The sequence below is a fragment of the Eriocheir sinensis genome, chromosome 19 (assembly GCF_024679095.1).
Source record: "Eriocheir sinensis breed Jianghai 21 chromosome 19, ASM2467909v1, whole genome shotgun sequence".
Classification (NCBI taxonomy): domain Eukaryota; kingdom Metazoa; phylum Arthropoda; class Malacostraca; order Decapoda; family Varunidae; genus Eriocheir; species Eriocheir sinensis.
Window position 1 is genome coordinate 6,320,529 of NC_066527.1, and position 20,506 is coordinate 6,341,034.

Consider the following 20,506-nt stretch of genomic DNA (forward strand, 5'->3'; position numbering starts at 1 on the left):
TCAGTCGGTTAGTCAATCAGTCAGTCAATCAATCAGTTGTTTAGTCAGTCAGTCAATCTAATCAGTCAGTCATCTAATCAGTCAGTCAATTAGTCAGTCAGTCAGTCAGACATCTAATCAGTCAGTCATTAGTCAGTCAGTCATCTAATCAGTCAGTCATTAGTCAGTCAGTCATCTAATCAGTCAGTCAATTAGTCAGTCAGTCATCTAATCAGTCAGTCATTAGTCAGTCAGTCATCTAATCAGTCAGTCATTAGTCAGTCAGTCATCTAATCAGTCAGTCATTAGTCAGTCAGTCATCTAATCAGTCAGTCAATTAGTCAGTCAGTCATCTAATCAGTCAGTCATTAGTCAGTCAGTCATCTAATCAGTCAGTCATTAGTCAGTCAGTCATCTAATCAGTCAGTCAATTAGTCAGTCAGTCAGTCAGACATCTAATCAGTCAGTCATTAGTCAGTCAGTCATCTAATCAGTCAGTCATTAGTCAGTCAGTCATCTAATCAGTCAGTCAATTAGTCAGTCAGTCATCTAATCAGTCAGTCATTAGTCAGTCAGTCATCTAATCAGTCAGTCAATTAGTCAGTCAGTCAGTCAGACAACTAATCAGACAGTCATCTAATCATCAGTCAATTTGTCAATCACCCATCTAATCAGTCAGTCAATTAGTCAGTCAGTCAATCAGTCAGTCAGCTTGCTAATCTTGCATTCCACTTTACTTTTATTTATTTAGTTTCTTTTAATTCTTTCTCAACTGAAGCTGGTCAGTCAGTCATTGTCACTCAGTAAGTCAGTCAGTACATTCACTTAGGCATTTTTTTTATTTAAGATGTGTCAGTCAGTCAGTCAGTCAATCGGTTAGTCAGTCAGTCAGTACATTCACTTAGGCATTTTTTTTTTATTTAAGATGTGTCAGTCAGTCAGTCAGTCAATCGGTTAGTCAATCAGTCAGTACATTCACTTAGGCATTTTTTTTTATTTAAGATGTGTCAGTCAGTCAGTCAGTCAATCGGTTAGTCAGTCAGTCAATCAGTACATTCACTTAGGCATTTTCTGCTTTAAGATATGTCAGTCAGTTAGTCATTCAGTCAGTCATTCAGTAAGTCAGTCAGTCAGCCAATCAATTGATCAGCCACACTCAGTCAATCAGTCAGTCAGTCAGTCGCTCAGTCAAGCAATCAGTCAGTTAGCCAGTCAATCAGTCAGTCAGTCCATCCACTTCGAGTTTTTTTTTTTTTTTTTTTTTTTTTTTACAAACCACATGAGAGAGAGAGAGAGAGATCAGACTTCATTCCATTTATAACTCTCCCTATTGAATAAAACAGGACATGTGTGTGTGTGTGTGTGTGTGTGTGTGTGTGTAAAAATAGATCACATTGAGACTCTCGCATCTTCCTATAAATCTTCCTCAACTTACACACGATCCGCCTCAACATCTGTCAGTCAGTGTTGAGGAGTCTTAGGGAGGGAAAGGAAGGAGGAGGAGGAGGAAGAGGAGGAGGAGGAGGAGGAGGAGGAGAGTGGGGAAGAGAAGCAGAGTAAAGGAGGTATAGAGAAGAGAAGGAAAGGAAAGGAACGGAAAGGAAGGGACGAGAGGAGATGAAGGGAAGGAGAGGGGAAAAGAGGAAAGGAAAGGAAGAAAGAAGAAAATGAGGAAGGAGAAGAGAAAATAGTGAAGAGGGGAGAAGATGAAGAGAAGAAAAGGGGGAAGAGAGGAAAGGAAAGGAAGAAAGAGAAGAGAATGAGGGAGAAGAGAAAATAGTGAAGAGGGGAGGTGAATGGAAGAAAATGGAGAGGAAAGGAGAAGGGGAAGAGATGGAGAGATGAGGTATGTGGAAAAGGAAGGGAAGGAAAGTGAAGGAGAAGAAAGGGAAGGGAAGGGAAAGGGAGGAGAATAAACGATAGGAAAGGGAATAGAGAGATTAAAAGGGAAGGGAATGGAAGGAAATGAACAAAAGAGAAGGTAGTGAAGAGGGGAGGAGGTGAAGGGAAGAAAAGGGGAGAGAAAGAAATAAAAAAAGAAAGGAATGGAGAAAAGAGGAAAAGAAAAGGGGGGGAGAAAAGAGTAAAGAAGGGAAGAGAGGAGAGGAAAAGCGAGGAAAGAAAAGAGAATATAGGGAAGAAAAGGAAAGGAGAAAAGAGAAGATAAGAGAGAGGAGGTGAAGGGAAGAAGAGGGAAGGAAAAAACTGGAAAGAAAAGAGAAAGGGAGAAAAAAGAAAAGATTAGGAAAGTGTGTGTGTGTGTGTGTGTGTGTGTGTGTGTGTGTGGAGGCCATTCGAAAAGGGACAAAAGAAATATAGAAATAGATTTGTACTTAAACGTTTTCCTTTCATCTTTTCCTCGTTTTCCCTTCATAGATTTTTTATTATTATTTTCTTTGCCTGGAACTTCTTTATCACGCATCTGACCCCCCCCCCCCTCTCTCTCTCTCTCTCTCTCTCTCTCTCTCTCTCTCTCTCTCTCTCTCTCTCTCTCTCTCTCTCTCTCTCTCTCTCTCTCTCTCCCCACCCACGCACCTTTCCCTTCACAATCTCCTCGCCCTAGTCTTTTCTCCCTCGCCGCGCATGTCACTATCTTCCCTATCAACTAATTTACACGCGATGACAAAATATTATCTCATTCGTCCTCTCCCATGACACAAACAAACTCCGATTGTCTGACTCGGCTAAATGTGCTCGTGTGGGGTGGGTTAGGGGGGAGCATAGTGGGATCCCCTTGTACAGTTATGCCGCGTGTCTCCCAGCGCGCGATGTAGGAATGTTCTAATATAAGTAAAACCATGGCAAATATGATCAACAAATATGCATACACATTTAATCTTTGTATTATAACGTATGAAAGAACAGTTAACTTATTATGGATAAGATATGTATAAGCATATAAAGAAACGTGGCATACGTATTTTACAGTGTTGCTAAAAAATGCTATACTTATTATTGAGTTTCCCTTTCGTTTTGGGATGTGTAAGTAGTTTCACAATTATATTTAGATTATATCGTGAAGGATAATGAAAACAAGCTGCATAGTGTTGATTAAAGGTTTTATTAGTATATGACAGTTTGGCGGCCCTCTGGAGGCAGCGATGCACGGGCCGGAATTCCCCAGCTGTCACGCTTTCGCTTTTCTTGCATGACTGCCGCACCGATGACAGGGTCTGCTGCCTGTGCTGGCTCCAGATGTCTAGACGGTATCGCACTAAGCCGATGCCTGTCCGTGCGAGTTTTGACCGGGACGAGAATATTGTGGTGTCTTGTGGGTCTAGTGGGGGGAGGGAGGGCGGGTGGAAGTAGATCTCTGTGACGGGGGTTGTGGAGGAGGGACTTGACGAATTTGGTGAGGTTTGTCTGGTATCGGTCCTGCAGGGTGGGCATACTGCGCCAGACACCACCCGTCAAAGCTACTATTTTTTATCGTTTTTTGACCAATTTTCTTTCTTTCTTTTTTTTTTTTTTTTTTTTTTTTACAGCAAAGGAGACAGTTCAAGGGCACACAAAAAGCAAACATTAATGAAAAAAAAAAAGCCCGCTACTCACTCGTCTCCCTCTTCATAAAAAAATATGTTACCTGTTGTTGTTGTTTTCGTCCGGATATGGACCTACGTTTGTTTGTTTTTTGCCCTTAATTTCAGCTTGTTTTTGTTTTTTCTTCCTTTCCCACGATTATTAAAAAGATACTGGTATTGCTAGATTAGTGGGTACGCTCTCTCTCTCTCTCTCTCTCTCTCTCTCTCTCTCTCTCTCTCTCTCTCTCTCTCTCTCTCTCTCTCTCTCTCTCTCTCTCTCTCTCTCTCTCTCTCTCTCTCTCTGTCAAAATGTCTCTTATTCTGTCAAAAGCATGCACTAGAGAGAGAGAAAGAAAGATTTCTCAATATTAAAGTAACCCATTCCTTACTACTACTACTACTACTACTACTACTACAATCACCACCACCACCACTACCACCACTATTACAATCACTATCTATACCTAACCTGACTTATCCATAGCCCTGATGTAACCTAAACTTACCCTACAAACTCTAATCCAGCCCTTATCCAAACTTGTTAATTTATTCCTATCCTAATCTAAGTACCCTAACCTATCCTGACCTTACTATCCTACCCTATCCTGACCTATCCTAACCTATCCTGACCTATCCTAACCTAACATAACATAACCTATCCTGACCTATCCTAACCTAACTACCCTAACCTAACCTTACTATCCTAACCTATCCTGACCTATCCTGACCTGACCTAACCTAACCTATCCTGACCTATCCTAACCCATCCTGACCTATCCTGACCTATCCTAACCTAACTACCCTATCCAAATACCCTACCCCGAGCTCTTCTCTTCCTCACCTCTCCTCTCCTCTCTTCTTCCCTTTCTCTTCTTTCTGTCCCTCCCTTTCTCTTCCTCACCTCTCCTCTCTTCTTCCCTTCATTTTCTCTCCTCTCTGCCCCTCCCTTTCTCTTCCTCACCTCTCCTCTCTTCTTCCCTTCATTTTCTCTCCTCTCTGCCCCTCCCTTTCTCTTCCTCACCTCTCCTCTCTTCTTCCCTTCATTTTCTCTCCTCTCTGCCCCTCCCTTTCTCTTCCTCACCCCTCCTCTCTTCTTCCCTTCATTTTCTCTTCTCTGTCCCTCCCTTTCTCTTCCTCACCTCTCTCTCTTCTTCCCTTCATTTCTCTCCTCTCTGTCCCTCCCTTTCTCTTCCTCACCTCTCCTCTCTTCTTCCCTTTCTCTCCTCTCTCCCTCCCTTTCTCTTCCTCACCCCTCCTCTCTTCTTCCTTCATTTTCTCTTCTCTGTCCCTCCTTTCTCTTCCTCACCTCCTCTTTTCTTCCTTTCTCTTCTCTGTCCCTCCTTTCTCTTCACCCCTCCTCTCTTCTTCCTTCATTTTCTCTTCTCTGTCCCTCCTTTCTCTTCCTCATCTCCTCTCTTCTTCCCTTCTCTTCTCTCTGTCCCTCCTTTCTCTTCCTCACCCTCCTCTTCTTCCCTTCATTTTCTCTTCTCTGTCCCTCCCTTTCTCTTCCTCACCCCTCCTCTCTTCTTCCCTTCATTTTCTCCTCTCTGTCCCTCCCTTTCTCTTCCTCACCCCTCCTCTCTTCTTCCCTTCTCTCTGTCCCTCCCTTTCTCTTCCTCACCTCCTCTCTTCTTCCCTTCATTTTCTCCTCTCTGTCCCTCCTTTCTCTTCACCCTCCTCTCTTCTTCCCTTCATTTTCTCTTCTCTGTCCCTCCTTTCTCTTCCTCACCCTCCTCTCTTCTTCCCTTCATTTTCTCTCTGTCCCTCCTTTCTCTTCCGCACCCCTCCTCTATCCTTCGCTTAATTTTCTCTCCTCTCTGCCCCTCCCTTTCTCTTCCTCACCTCTCCTCTCTTCTTCCCTTTCTCTCCTCTCTGCCCCTCCCTTTCTCTTCCTCACCCCTCCTCTCTTCTTCCCTTCATTTTCTCTCCTCTCTGCCCCTCCCTTTCTCTTCCTCACCCCTCCTCTCTTCTTCCCTTCATTTTCTCTCCTCTCTGCCCTTCCCTTTCTCTTCCTCACCTCTCCTCTTTTCATCCCTTCATTTACTATCCTCTGCCCTCCTTTCTCTTCCTCACCCCTCCTCTCTTCTTCCATTTTCTCTCTCCTCTCTGCCCTTCCCTTTCTCTTCCTCCTCTCCTCTTTCATCCCTTTCTCTTCTCTGTCCCTCCCTGTCTCTTCCTCACCCCTCCTCTCTTCTTCCCTTCATTTTCTCTTCTCTGTCCCTCCCTTTCTCTTCCTCACCCCTCCTCTCTTCTTCCCTTCATTTTCTCTTCTCTGTCCCTCCCTTTCTTTTCCTCACCTCTCCTCTTTTCTTCCCTTTCTCTTCTCTGTCCCTCCCTTTCTCTTCCTCACCTCTCCTCTCTTCTTCCCTTCATTTTCTCTGCTCTGACCCTTCCCTTTCTCTTCCTCCTCCTCCTCTTCTTCCCTTCATTTCTCTCCTCTGCCCCTCCCTTTCTCTTCCTCACCCTCCTCTCTTCTTCCCTTCATTTTCTTCTCTGTCCTCCCTTTCTCTTCCTCCACCTCTCATCTTTTCTTCCTTTTCTATTCTCTGTCCCTCCCTTTCTCTTCCTCACCCCTCCTCTCTTCTTCCCTTCATTTTCTCTTCTCTGTCCCTCCCTTTCTCTTCCTCACCTCTCCTCTCTTCTTCCCTTCATTTTCTCTTCTCTGTCCCTCCCTTTCTCTTCCTCACCTCTCCTCTCTTCTTCCCTTCATTTTCTCTTCTCTGTCCCTCCCTTTCTCTTCCTCACCTCTCCTCTCTTCTTCCCTTTCTCTTCTCTGTCCCTCCCTTTCTCTTCCTCACCCCTCCTCTCTTCTTCCCTTCATTTTCTCTCCTCTCTGCCCCTCCCTTTCTCTTCCTCACCTCTCCTCTCTTCTTCCCTTTCTCTTCTCTGTCCCTCCCTTTCTCTTCCTCACATCTCCTCTCTTCTTCCCTTTCTCTTCCTCACCCCTCCTCTCTTCTTCCCTTCATTTTCTCTTCTTTGTCCCTCCCTTTCTCTTCCTCACCTCTCCTCTCTTCTTCCCTTTCTCTTCCTCACCCCTCCTCTCTTCTTCCCTTCATTTTTCTCTTCTCTGTCCCTCCCTTTCTCTTCCTCACCTCCTCTCTTCTTCCCTTTCTCTTCTCTGTCCCTCCCTTTCTCTTCCTCACCCCTCCTCTCTTCTTCCCTTCATTTTCTCTTCTCTGTCCCTCCCTTTCTCTTCCTCACCTATCCTCTTTTCTTCCCTTCATTTTCTCTTCTTCCCTTCATTTTCTCTTCTCTCATACCCTTTTTATTATCTTCACCTCCCTTCTTCTCTTTCTTTCCTCCCCCTTTTTCCTTTCCCCTTTTCTCCATCCCTTTCTTTTTTTCTTTCTCCCCTTTTCCTACCTTCACCTCCTCCCCTCTTCACTATTTTCTCTTCTCTTCCCTTATTCTCTTCTCATTTCTCCATCTCTTTCTTCCTTCCCTTTCCTCTTTTCCCCTCTTCTTCCCTTCATCTCTTCTCATCCCTTTCCTTTCTTTCCCTTCCCTTCCCTTCTCTCCTATACCTCCCAAAAGTAACAATCTAACAACCCCAATCTAAGCTCTTATTTCATTTATACATTCAAGAAGGGGGTTTGATTATGTCCATGGATAGTGAGGTCAAGCTGGGTTGGATTTGCAAGATCTGCCTTGTACGAGCTTACCAGCCTCTTGCAGACTCCTTACGTTCTTGGATTGTATGATAAAATATTTTGTCGCCCAAGTTCACATATTTGCCAAGGCTTTTGTAGGAGTTGTGGGCATTTCCAGGAGTAGTTTTGTGACCCTGGTGGTAGTTTGACCGTTCCTCTGTACCATGAACCTAAAGAAACACTCATTAGAATCCGATTGACCCCCTTCTTTGACCTTCAGAAATAGATGAAATATATGTTCTTATTTCCCTAACCTAACCTATCATACACTTGCCCTGACTTGTGCTAATCTACCCTAACATATCCATAACCTAGCCTAACTTTACCGTAATATAACCATAACCTAATCTACCGTATACATAGCCACACCCAACTCTAACGTATCTGAATGTGACCCTAACCTAACCTATCATACCCTTATCCTGACCTGTGCTAATCTACCCTAACATATCCATAACCTAACCTAACTCTACCGTGATATAACCATGACCTAATCTACCTCACACATAGCCACACCCCACTCTAACCTATCTGAATGTCACCCTAATTTAACCTATCAAACCCTTACCTTAACTAACTTAACCTAACCTAACCTAACTCTACCGTAATATAACCATAACCTAATCTACCTTATACATATCCAAACCCTAGTCTAACCTAACTTAATGTCACCCTAACCTAACCTAACCATCCCTCCCCTCAACGGAAAGTCCTCTACCTTAACATATCCATAACCTAACATAACCATAACCTAACAAAACTCTACTGTGATAGGCCTATAACCATAACATTATCTACCTTATACATATCCACACCCAACTCTAACCTAACCTAATGTCACCCTAACCTAACCTATCATACCCTTACCCTAACCTAACCTAACCTAACCATTCCTCCCCTCAACGGAAAGTCCTCTACCCTAACATATCCATAACCTAACCTAACCTAACTCTTCCATAATATAACCACAACCTAATCTACCTTATACATAGCCACACCTAACTCTAACCTATCTGAATGCCACCCTAACCTAACCTAACCATCCCTCCCCTCAACAGAAAGTCCTCTACCCTAACATATCCATAACCTAACCTAACCTAACTCTTCCATAATATAACCATAACCTAATCTACCTTATACATAGCCACACCCAATTCTAACCTAGCCTGATGTCACCCTAACCTATCATTAACCTAACCTAACCTAACTCTTCCATAACATAACCATAACCTAATCTACCTTATACATAGCCACACCCAACTCTAACCTATCTGAATGCCACCCGAACCTAACCTAACCATCCCTCCTCTCAACAGAAAGTCCTCTACCCTAACCTAACCTAACTTCCATAACATAACCATAACCTGATCTACCTTATACATAACCACACCCAACTCTAACCTATCTGAATGCCACCCTAACCTAACCTAACCATCCCTCCCCTCAACAGAAAGTCCTCTACCCTAACCTAACCTAACTCTACCATAATATAACCATAACCTAATCTACCTTATACATAGCCACACCCAATTCTAACCTATCTGAATGCCACCCTAACCTAACCTAACCATCCCTCCTCTCAACAGAAAGTCCTCTACCCTAACCTAACCTAACTCTACCATAATATAACCATAACCTAATCTACCTTATACATAGCCACACCCAATTCTAACCTATCTGAATGCCACCCTAACCTAACCTAACCATCCTTCCCCTCAACAGGACGTCCTCTTGAAGCGCCTGGATGACCGAGTGGATGAGATGATCGAGCGTGGCCTCCTGCAAGAACTCCTGGACTTCCACGCCTCCTACAACAGCCGCCGCCTTCAGGACGGGGCGGCGGCTGACTACACTTGCGGCATCTTCCAGAGTATCGGCTTCAAGGAGTTCCATGAGTTCCTGGTGCTGCCGGAGGAGGAGAGGGAGAGCGAGAAGGGACTGAAGCTGTACGAGGCGGGGGTGGCGGCCATGAAACTGGTGAGATGGTGTGGGGGGAGGGGAGGAAGGGGAAAAGGGGAGGTGGGGGGGGAGTTTGATGCATGGAGGAGGGGGGAAGGTAGATGAGTATAGGGGTCCACAACGTTCCCTGATTGTTATGCTCCACACCTCGTATTCACCGGTTTTCGACACTTAAAAATTACTAAAAGACATCAGAAAGTAAAGATTTTAACCCGGTAGCAGCGACGGGCCAAATTTGTGGCTTTACCGTGTAGCAGCGACGGGACAAATTTGTGGCTTTACCATGTAGCAGCGACGGGCCAAATTTGTGGCTTTACCGTGTAGCAGCGACGGGCCAAATTTGTGGCTTTACCGTGTAGCAGCGACAGGCTAAATTTGTGGCTTTACTGTGTAGCAGCGACGGGCCAAATTTGTGGCTTTACCGTGTAGCAGCGACGGGACAAATTTGTGGCTTTACCGTGCAGCAGCGACGGGACAAATTTGTGGCTTTACCGTGCAGCAGCGACGGGACAAATTTGTGCCATGATATAAACCCCCCAAAATAGATGTGGGTCATGTGCTTGTGTGTGGTCGGGAGTCATATATGTGATACCCAATTACCCATGCAGATGAACATACTTTGAAAACCAAGCAAATTCAAGACACTATGTTAAATGAGGTAGAATGAGAGGTGTGATCGGAACGTCCTTTGACAGACTGGCAAAGGAAGGTGTGTGTGTGTGAAGCATTAATAAGAACATAATGCAGGTATCAAAACAGTACAAACGAACGCACAAAACACCTGCGGAAATCACTTAACCCAGACAGTATGATGAACCAGGTATGCAAGCTAGACTGACGGAGGAAGGCACGCAGCGATGAGAGTAGCAGAGTGAAGGAAGAGGAGGAGGAGGAGGACAGGCGCAGCGGAAAGATGAATCACAGCAGGAGTTGGCACGGCGAGCAGACACAGCGGAAGACAGAGGTGACAAATTGGACCCTATCATTGTCCTCACGTTTCTTCCCCTTGAGCTGAGAGGAAAATTTAATGTAAAGAGATGAATTGAGGGGATGACATGAGGAGGAAAATTCAACCTCTATCATTGTCTCCATTATTGCAACATTTGGCATACTATAAGTCACTGCCAGGGTATGCTTCTTCCCCTTGAGCTGAGAGGATATGTAAAGAGATGAATTCAGGAGATGACATGAGCGGACAAATTCATCCTCTATCATCGTCTTCATCATGGCAGTGTTTGGCGTACTATAAGTCACTGCCAGGGTACGTTTCTTCAGGGTTGGAAAAATCATGATTTAAAAAAAAAACTTATTTATTTGATTTAAATCAGATTTTTTTTATTTAAATGACTTTTATTTGCATTAACCCTTGTTTTTTTCCAAAGATTATTTGTTTCAGTCTTATGAGGCCTTTTTCTTGTATTAAACTTGGCCAATATTAAATGAAAGCATACTTTAACATACATTGCCCAAGATGAGTTATTCACTAAAAAATCACAAGTAGGACTAATACTTCAATTTTTTATGCTTTTGAATGTTTTCCTTGTAAGAGACAGCAATGGTTCACTGGTGCCTGACTTGTAAGAGACAGCAATGGTTCACTGGTGCCTGACTTGTAAGAGACGGCAATGATTCACTGGTGCCTGACTTGTAAGAGACAGCAATGGTTCACTGGTGCCTGACTTGTAAGAGACAGCAATGGTTCACTGGTGCCTGACTTGTAAGAGACAGCAATGATTCACTGGTGCCTGACTTGTAAGAGACAGCAATGGTTCACTGGTGCCTGACTTCTGGTAAGAGGCGGGCAATGATTCACTGGTGCCTGACTTGTAAGAGACAGCAATGATTCACTGGTGCCTGACTTGTAAGAGACAGCAATGATTCACTGGTGCCTGACTTGTAAGAGACAGCAATGATTCACTGGTGCCTGACTTGTAAGAGACAGCAATGGTTCACTGGTGCCTGACTTGTAAGAGACAGCAATGATTCACTGGTGCCTGACTTGTAAGAGACAGCAATGGTTCACTGGTGCCTGACTTGTAAGAGACGGCAATGATTCACTGGTGCCTGACTTGTAAGAGACAGCAATGGTTCACTGGTGCCTGACTTGTAAGAGACAGCAATGGTTCACTGGTGCCTGACTTGTAAGAGACAGCAATGGTTCACTGGTGCCTGACTTGTAAGAGACAGCAATGATTCACTGGTGCCTGACTTGTAAGAGACAGCAATGGTTCACTGGTGCCTGACTTGTAAGAGACAGCAATGGTTCACTGGTGCCTGACTTGTAAGAGACAGCAATGGTTCACTGGTGCCTGACTTGTAAGAGACAGCAATGGTTCACTGGTGCCTAACTTGCTACAGGACCAGTACAGGACCAATGCAGGAGTAGACTTGATACTTTTCCTCTACAACTGCTTCACACGTTTTTCCTTCTTTCTTAAATCATTTTATTTAAATCAAAACAACCCTTCGCTTCTTCCCTTTGAGCTGATAGGAAATGTGAAGACTTGAATTGAGACGACAAGATCGGACAAATTCAACCTATATAATTTTCTTCATTATTGCAACATTTGGCATACGATAAGTCACTTCCGGGTTACGTTTCCTCCCCTTGAGCCGAGATGACACGTGAAGACGTTTCATAAGCCTGACCCTCATTCCTCGACTTTAAACATACAACTTGATAAATAGATAGTAAAGGAATGAAAGGTGACAGTGTGGTGAAACGACTGCAATGTAAATGAAAGGAGACAGTGTGGCAGATATGAATGGAAGGTGATGTGGCGTTGGGGGAGGTGTGGTATGCAGGCAATGTGACAGACTGACAGAGGAGTGCTTACAGAGGTGACTCACTGATGCTACAGCTGTAAAGGCAATGCAAATCAACATACTTGGAACACTTGTGGAAACCATTTAACCCGATAGCAGCAGGGATCACGTGTCTTAATGGTCCCTCTAAGCGAGAAAAATGAGAAAAAATCATCACTCACACAAACCATTTCATAATATATATCAAAGCATTTGTGATCAGATTATGTATCATCTATTTTGGGGGGGTTATATCATGGCACAAATTTGGCCCGTCGCTGCTACACGGTAAAGCCACAAATTTGGCCCGTCGCTGCTACACGGTAAAGCCACAAATTTGGCCCGTCGCTGCTACACAGGTTAAGACAGAGAGGTCGAGGAGTGATGCAAGAGGAAGGTTAATATGCAGGTAATGTGGAAGAGTGAGAGGAAAGTATGCAGAGGTGGTAATGGGATATTGAAGACACTTAAGAGATATATATTGAAAGATTTGAGATTATGTGGGTGGGTATAGGGAAGGGTTATGGTAGGGGTGCATGGGAGGAGTGTAGGGGTAAGGATGGGGGAGAAGGGTTATGGTATGGGTGCATGGATGGGAGTGTATGGGGTGAGAATGGATGGGGGAGTGTAAGGGTGTTTTTTTTTTAACAAATATACGGAAGGGTTATGGTAGGGGTGCATGGATGGGAGTGTAGGGGTAAGAATTGGGGAGGTTGTGAAGGGGAAAGGGGAGTGTTTTTTTTTAATACAAGTTGGCACAAGGGCAAAAAATGTATAAAGAAAAAAAAAGGCCTATTACTTGCCGCCCCCACAACAGAAGATAGTTTAGAGTGGCTAATTTCGGGGTCTTTCCTTTCCTTTTCTTTTCTTTTTCTTTCTTTCTTTCTTTCTTCCTTCCTTTTATAATTTTTTTAAGATGAGATACTTGAAGATTTGAAGTGCGGTATTTATAGTGTTGAGGAGATATTTTTTCTAGTCGAGATGATTACGAATTTTTGTGAGCGGAATTGAGGAGTTACGTAAAGATAAGAAGATATTTTAAGTGCTGGGTCGAGGAGATAAAACTTGATGAGATAATTGAAAGATGAGTTGAGGGAACGTTCATTGTGTAGAGTTGCAAGGAAGGGATGGAGAGGAGATGGAAAGCAAGGGAAGGAGAAGACAGGGAAGGGGAGAGGTGGAAGGAAAGACCCAAAACTTGATGAGATAATTGAAAGATGAGTTGAGGGGACGTTCATTGTGTAGAGTAGCAAGGAAGGGATGGAGAAGAGATGGAAATAAAGGAAAGGAAAAGGAAGGGAAAGTGATGGAAAGAAAAGACTCAAAACTTCATTCCACTGTAAGAGTTGAGGAAGAGAAAGAAGCAATTAGCAAGCAAGTTAAAATGATGAGTTGAGGAAGGGAAAGAAATTAGCAGGCAAGTTAAAATGATGAGTTGAGGAAGAGAAAGAAACAATTAGCAAGCAAGTTAAAATGATGAGTTGAGGAAGAGAAAGAAACAATTAGCAGGCAAGTTAAAATGATGAGTTGAGGAAGAGAAAGAAACAATTAGCAAGCAAGTTAAAATGATGAGTTGAGGAAGGGAAAGAAACAATTAGCAAGCAAGTTAAAATGATGAGTTGAGGAAGAGAAAGAAGCAATTAGCAAGCAAGTTAAAATGATGAGTTGAGGAAGGGAAAGAAACAATTAGCAAGCAAGTTAAAATGATGAGTTGAGGAAGGGAAAGAAACAATTAGCAAGCAAGTTAAAATGATGAATTGAGGAAGGGAAAGAAACAATTAGCAAGCAAGTTAAAATGATGAGTTGAGGAAGGGAAAGAAACAATTAGCAAGCAAGTTAAAATGATGAATTGAGGAAGGGAAAGAAACAATTAGCAGGCAAGTTAAAATGATGAGTTGAGGAAGGGAAAGAAACAATTAGCAAGCAAGTTAAAATGATGAGTTGAGGAAGAGAAAGAAACAATTAGCAAGCAAGTTAAAATGATGAGTTGAGGAAGAGAAAGAAACAATTAGCAGGCAAGTTAAAATGATGAGTTGAGGAAGGGAAAGAAACAATTAGCAAGCAAGTTAAAATGATGAGTTGAGGAAGAGGAAGAAACAATTAGCAAACAAGTTAAAATGATGAGTTGAGGAAGGGAAAGAAACAATTAGCAAGCAAGTTAAAATGATGAGTTGAGGAAGGGAAAGAAACAATTAGCAAGCAAGTTAAAATGATGAGTTGAGGAAGGGAAAGAAACAATTAGCAAGCAAGTTAGAATGACATCTCCAGACAAAAGACATTATGTAGCAAATAGCCTAAAAAAATTGCACTTGTCAGCTCTTATAATTATGTTACTTAGTGCCAGAGAGAGAGAGAGAGAGAGAGAGAGAGAGAGAGAGAAAAGGAAAAAGGAAGGGAAGGACAAGAAAAGAAAGGAAAGGAAACAAAGGGAAGGGAAGAAAAATACAGGAGAGAGAGAGAGAGAGAGAGAGAGAGAGAGAGAGAGAGAGAGAGAGAGAGGAAGGGAAGGAAACGAAGGAAAGGGAAGCAGAGAGAGAGAGAGAGAGAGAGAGAGAGACCATTTCAACTTTTCATTACTTGTTTTCATGGACCTCTTATCAACCGTTTTGTGATCTTGTAACTGTAATAGATGAATCAATAACTGAAACTAATATTATACTGTGTGTGTGTGTGTGTGTGTGTGTGTGTGTTTGGGGGGAGGAAAGGAGAAAAGAGAAGAGGGAAGGAGGTGAAGGAAAGGAAAAGAGAAGGAAGGGAAGGAGAGATGGAAAGAAAAGGGAAGACTGTGTGTGTGTGTGGGGGGGAAGGAAAGGGAAAGAGAGGAAAGAAAAAGAAAAGGAGGAAGGGAAGACTAAGAAAGAAAAAGAAAAGGAAGGAAAAGGAAAGATAGGGAAGACTAAGAAAAGAGAAGGAAAGAAAGTAAGTAGGAAAGACAGGGAAGACTAAGAAAGACAAGAGAAGGAAGGGAAGGAGATGAAAAAAAGGAATGACTCAACAAAACTTCATTCGATTTATAGCTACAGAGCAAAACGTGTGTGTGTGCGTGTGTGTGTGTGTGGGAGGAGAGGGGAGGAGGTGAAGGAAAGAAAAGGGAAGGAGAGGAAAAGAGAAGGATGGGAAGGAGAAATGGAAAGAAAAAAGATGGAGAAGGAGATAAAAAGAAAAGACTCAACAAAACTGTGTGTGTGTGTGTGTGTGTGTGTGTGTGTGTGTGTGTGTTGGCATTAGTATCGGCAGGAGGCAGGTGGGTGCATTGCCGCTGTTCTTATCTCCTAACTTTGGCCATTGACCTGCTTATGGGGGGGTAGGGAGGAGGAGGGGGGCAGGTATTGGTGGGCATGTAAGGATAGGGTGGGATAGGGGTGGGGGGGGGAGAGTTTTCAGTGGGGTGGATGGGAGGGTTTTTATGGGACTGGGTGGGTATAGGGGAGGGATATGGATGGGAGGGTAGTGAAGGGAATGGGGCAGTGTAAGGGCAAGATATGGAAGGGGTGTAGGGGAAGGATGGGAGGGTAGTGAAGGGATGGGGCAGTGTAAGGGCAAGGTATGGTAGGGGTGTATGGATGGGAGTGTGGGGAAGGATGGGGGGGTAGTGAAGGGTATGGGGGAGTGTAAGGGGAAGGTATGGTAGGGGTGTGGGGGAAGGATGGGAGGGTAGTGAAGGGGGATGGGGAGTGTAAGGGCAAGGTATGGTAGGGGTGTGGAAGGATGGGAGGGTAGTGAAGGGGATGGGGGAGTGTAAGGGTAAGGTATGGTAGGGGTGTAGGGGAAGGATGTGGGGGTAGTGAAGGGATGGGGGAGTGTAAGGCAGGTATGGTAAGGGTGTATGGATGGTGGTGTAGGGGAAGGATGGGAGGGTAGTGAAGGGGATGGGGGAGTGTAAGGGTAAGGTATGGTAGGGGTGTAGGGGAAGGAGGGGAGGGTAGTGAAGGGGATGGGGGAGTGTAAGGGTAAGGTATGGTAGGGGTGTATGGATGGAAGTGTAGGGGAAGGATGGGAGGGTAGTGAAGGGTATGGGGGAGTGTAAGGGTAAGGTATGGTAGGGGTGTAGGGGAAGGATGGGAGGGTAGTGAATGGGATGGGGGAGTGTAAGGGCATGGTAGGGTTGGGGTGTATGGTTGGGGGTGTTGGGGATGGCTGGGAGGGTTGTGAAGGGGATGGGGGAGTGTAAGGGCAAGGTATGGTAGGGGTGTAGGGGAAGGATGGGGGAGTGTAGTGAAGGGGATGGGGGGTGTAAGGGCAAGGTATGGTAGGGGTGTATGGATGGAAGTGTGGGGAAGGATGGGAGGGTAGTGAAGGGGATGGGGGGTGTAAGGGCAGGTATGGTAGGGGTGTATGGATGGAAGTGTGGGGGAAGGATGGGAGGGTAGTGAAGGATGGGGAGTGTAAGGGTAAGATATGGTAGGGGTGTATGGATGGAAGTGTAGGGGAAGGATGGGAGGGTGAGTGAAGGGGATGGGGAGTGTGGGGCAAGGTATGGTAGGGGTGTATGGATGGAAGTGTGGGGAAGGATGGGAGGGTAGTGAAGGGGATGTGGGAGTGTAAGGGCAAGGTATGGTAGGGGTGTAGGGGAAGGATGGGGGGTAGTGAAGGGGATGGGGGAGTGTAGGGCAAGGTATGGTAGGGGTGTATGGATGGAAGTGTGGGGAAGGATGGGAGGGTAGTGAAGGGGATGGGGGAGTGTAAGGGTAAGGTATGGTAGGGGTGTATGGATGGAAGTGTAGGGGAAGGATGGGAGGGTAGTGAAGGTGATGGTGGAGTGTAAGGGAAAGGTAAGGTAGGGGTGTATGGATGGAAGTGTGGGGAAGGATGGGAGGGTAGTGAAGGGATGGGGGAGTGTAAGGCAAGGTATGGTAGGGGTGTGGGGAGGATGGGGGTAGTGAAGGGATGGGGAGTGTAAGGGCAAGGTATGGTAGGGGTGTATGGATGGGGGTGTAGGGGAAGGATGGGAGGGTAGTGAAGGGGATGGGGGAGTGTAAGGGTAAGGTATGGTAGGGGTGTATGGATGGGGGTGTAGGGGAAGAATGGGAGGATAGTGAAGGGGAGGGGGGAGTGTAAGGGCAAGGTATGGTAGGGGTATATGGATGGGGGTGTATGGGAAAGATGGGAGGGTAGTGAAGGGGATGGGGGAGTGTAAGGGCAAGGTATGGTAGGGGGTAGGGGAAGGATGGGAGGGTAGTGAAGGGGATGGGGGAGTGTAAGGGTAAGCTATGGTAGATATCTTTATTTTGTTTATTTATTTGTTTTATAGGAAAGGAGGAAGGAGGGAGGAGGAGAGACTTAGGAGGTAATGAAAACAAAGAATAGAACAGGAGAGGAAAGGAAGAAAGGAAAAAAGATTAGAGGAGAGAAAGGAGGAAAAGAAGAGCAGAGGAAAGGGGAGGGGGGATAACATTCACGGACAGCATAGAAGAAGAAAAATGTAGAAGAAAAACAACACTAAAAAAAGATAAAAGTAGAGAGTGGTGAAAAGAGGTCAATTTCATGTGGAGAGAGATGTCCTAATACTCTCCCCTCTCATCTATGGGGGGGTGGGGGGGGTCACTGGGTACCTGGGTTCAAGTATGAGGCCAAGTACTGCACCTGTGTACCTGGGCTCTGGTTTGACGAGGGTATAAGTAGTAGTAGTGATGATAAAAGAACCAACAATTGCATGACCTGTTTTGTTAATTGAGTCCAGCGTTGTATCTCTGAGCGCCTTTCTTCTTTTTTTCTTCTTCTTTTTCCTCTTCTTCTTTTTCCTTTTCTTCTTCTTCATCTCTTTCTTCTTCTTTGTCTTTCTTCTTTTTCCTCTTCATCTTCTTTTCCTTCTTTTTTTCTTCATATTTTTCTTTTTTCCCCTTCTTCTTTTTCTTCTTCTTTTATTTTCACAAACTAATTTTCCTTGACCGATCACAAACACTAACACACTCCTTGCCCTTTGTTATTTGCGTATTTACTTGCCTCTGTGCCTATGCTAACCATGTGCCTTCTCGTTAGACTCAGGTAAATATTCCTTTCGATCATTTGGCAGTTAATGTTTTTAGAAGTAAACGGAATTGTGTGGCCGTTGAAATGAGAGTAAGAAAGTTGGATTATATTACAGTTTCGTTAAGAGTAAGGAAGGAAAATCATATAACAGTTAAACGGAGAGTAAGAAGTAGACTCACATGACTGTTATGAGTAAAGATAGACATGTGATGGCTAGATTATATTAACCCCTTGACTATGGATTTCCTACAAGCAGACATCACCAAGCCACAGGAATGGAACAAAAAGTGTCTGCTACAATTCAATGAAGAAAAATGTAAAGTCCTGCACCTTGGGAGGGGATATCCAGCACGCCAATACCACATGGGAAACACTCTACTATCCACCACAGAGGCAGAGAAAGACCTGGGAGTGTATGTTACCAGGCTACCAGTGAAGGCGAAATCCGTGCAAATCGCAGTGGACGGGTTAAAGGAAGTTAGGAGAATCGTGTCACAGTGATATCGGAAGTACCAGAATCATATGGCAGATAGTTAGGAGAATCATTTGATAGGTTTATAGTCCTTAGAAGCTTAAAAGAATGTTACAGGGAAATTGCGAGTAGTTAGCAGAGGTTAAAATCATTACAAACGGTAGGAGGAGAGAGAGAGAGAGAGAGAGAGAGAGAGAGAGAGAGAGAGTTGAGTGCTAGTGTAAAGGGAAGAAGGGAAGGAAATGAAAGGAATTGGGAAGACAGGAGAAAGAATGGAAAGGAAGGGAAGGGAGAAGGAGAATAAAGGAAGAAGGGAAGAGATAAGGAAGGGAAGATAAGAAAGAAGGGAAGGGAGAGGAATTAGGAAGAAAGGAAGGGCTCATTTTCAGGCCATTAAATTCTGTGTGTGTGTGTGTGTGTGTGTGTGTGTGCGTGCGATTTTGTTTCTCTCGTTTTTGTCCTTTACCTGCTTCCCCTTCTTTCTCTCCCTCTCCCTTCCTCTCTCTCTTTCTGTCCCTCTCCTCCTTTCCCCCTCGCTCTCTCCCTCTCTCCTTCTCTCACCATAGATACAATGACTCAACTCTGCTTCGTGGTGCAGTGGTTAGCACACTCAGCTCACAACCGAGAGAGCCCAGGTTCGATTCCCGGGCGGAGTGGAAAAATTTGGGCGGCTTTTCTGATACCCTACGCCCCTGTCCACCCAGCAGTGAATGGGTACCAGGTATTAATCGGGGGTTGTGTCCTGTCTCCTGGTATCTGTTCCCTTCTATAATTCCTTCCCCCTCTTGTCTCTCTCCAGCATATGACCTCAGATGTTGACTACTGATTTATTTCATGGGATTTAGCAATGCAGTCTCACAACAGCCCGAAATTTCAAACCATATTTATTATTAGTTAGACCAATTTGACATGTTCAGCGGTCTGCTCTTGGCTATACTTCAATGAATGAATAATAAAATGTTAGAATCGAGGATGACTAACACCAGATGGGGGCTTGAGAACTGGGTTGCCACACACGAGGAACAACTCAAACAGTTAAACTTCAGAAGGGAGAAAGTTAAGGTGTGGGAGATGATCGAGGTTTAATAAATGGAATGGAAGAAGTTAAATAAGGAGATATTCATGGTTTTTTACAAGAGAACCGTTCCAACAGGGACATAGACAGGATTGGCTTAAAATTGGGGTGGGTGGTGGGAATAGCTTAGTAAATATGTGTGGTGTGTGCCATACAAATGTAATATTCAAAAAAAAAATAGAGATGGATAAATTCATGGACAGCGATATTAGGGGGGTTAGATACACGGAGCTTTAGGGTCAAAGGGCCGACTAAACGAAACTTTCCAACTTTTCTGTCCCTCCTCCTCCTTCTTACCCCCCTTGCTCTCTCCCTTCTTTCCCCTCGCTCTCTCCCTCTCCCTTGCTCTCTCTTCCTTTTTTTCTGTTCCTCTCCTTCTTTCCCCCTTGCCCTCTCTCCCTTTCTGTCCCTCTCCTCCTCCTTTTCCCCCTCACTCTCTCGCTCTCCCTTTCTCTCTCTCCCTTTCTACCCCTCTCCTCCTTCTTTTTCCCTTCGCTCTCTCCCTTTCTCCTCCTCCCTCCTTAGCTACAATGACGCAACCCTATCATTGCATTTCATCTTTGGTTCCCTTCAGACCTAACGCGACGGTACCCACATTGTCACTCACGCCAGTCTTCCCTCGGCAGGCCACGCGACAGTACACCAAGAAGCAGCTCAGGTGGATCAAAAACCGCTTCATCACGCCGTCGGACAGGAAGGTGAGGGCTCAGAAAAGGTGGTGGTGGTGGTGAGGTAAGGTGAGGTGAGGTGAGGTGAGGTGAGGTTAGGCTAGGTTAGCTTAGGTTAGGTTAGGTTAGAAGAGAAAAGGAAAAGGAGAAGGGGAGAAGAGAGGAGATGGAGGTGAGGTGAGGTTAGGTTAGGAGAGAAGAGAAGAGAAAGGAAGAATATAGGAAAGGAGAGGAGGTCAGGTTAGGTTAGGAGAGGAGAGAAGAAGAGAGATTGGAGAGGAGAGGTGATAGAGGTGAGGTTAGGTTAGGAGAGGAGAGAAGAAGAGAGATTGGAGAGGAGAGGTGATAGAGGTCAGGTTAGGTTAGGAGAGGAGAGAAGAAGAGAGATTGGAGAGGAGAGGAGATAG

At 44.7% G+C, this 20,506-nt stretch overlaps 1 protein-coding gene across 4 annotated transcripts in view; it reads left to right on the forward strand.

The window, feature by feature from the left end:
• Nucleotides 1-20,506, forward strand: part of LOC127000610 (tRNA dimethylallyltransferase-like) — a 96,474-nt gene that overhangs the window by 54,068 nt on the left and 21,900 nt on the right. For 3 of the 4 annotated variants that reach the window (XR_007754337.1, XR_007754336.1, XM_050864537.1), the window contains exons 4-5: nucleotides 8,873-9,127; nucleotides 20,058-20,129. Coding sequence is in view for 1 of the 4 variants with exons in the window: in XM_050864537.1 (XP_050720494.1) it covers nucleotides 8,873-9,127; nucleotides 20,058-20,129 (327 nt within the window). In the remaining 3 variants the exon portion in view is untranslated. The remainder of the gene's footprint in view (nucleotides 1-8,872; nucleotides 9,128-20,057; nucleotides 20,130-20,506) is intronic. The other variant, XR_007754338.1, reaches the window with a different exon arrangement.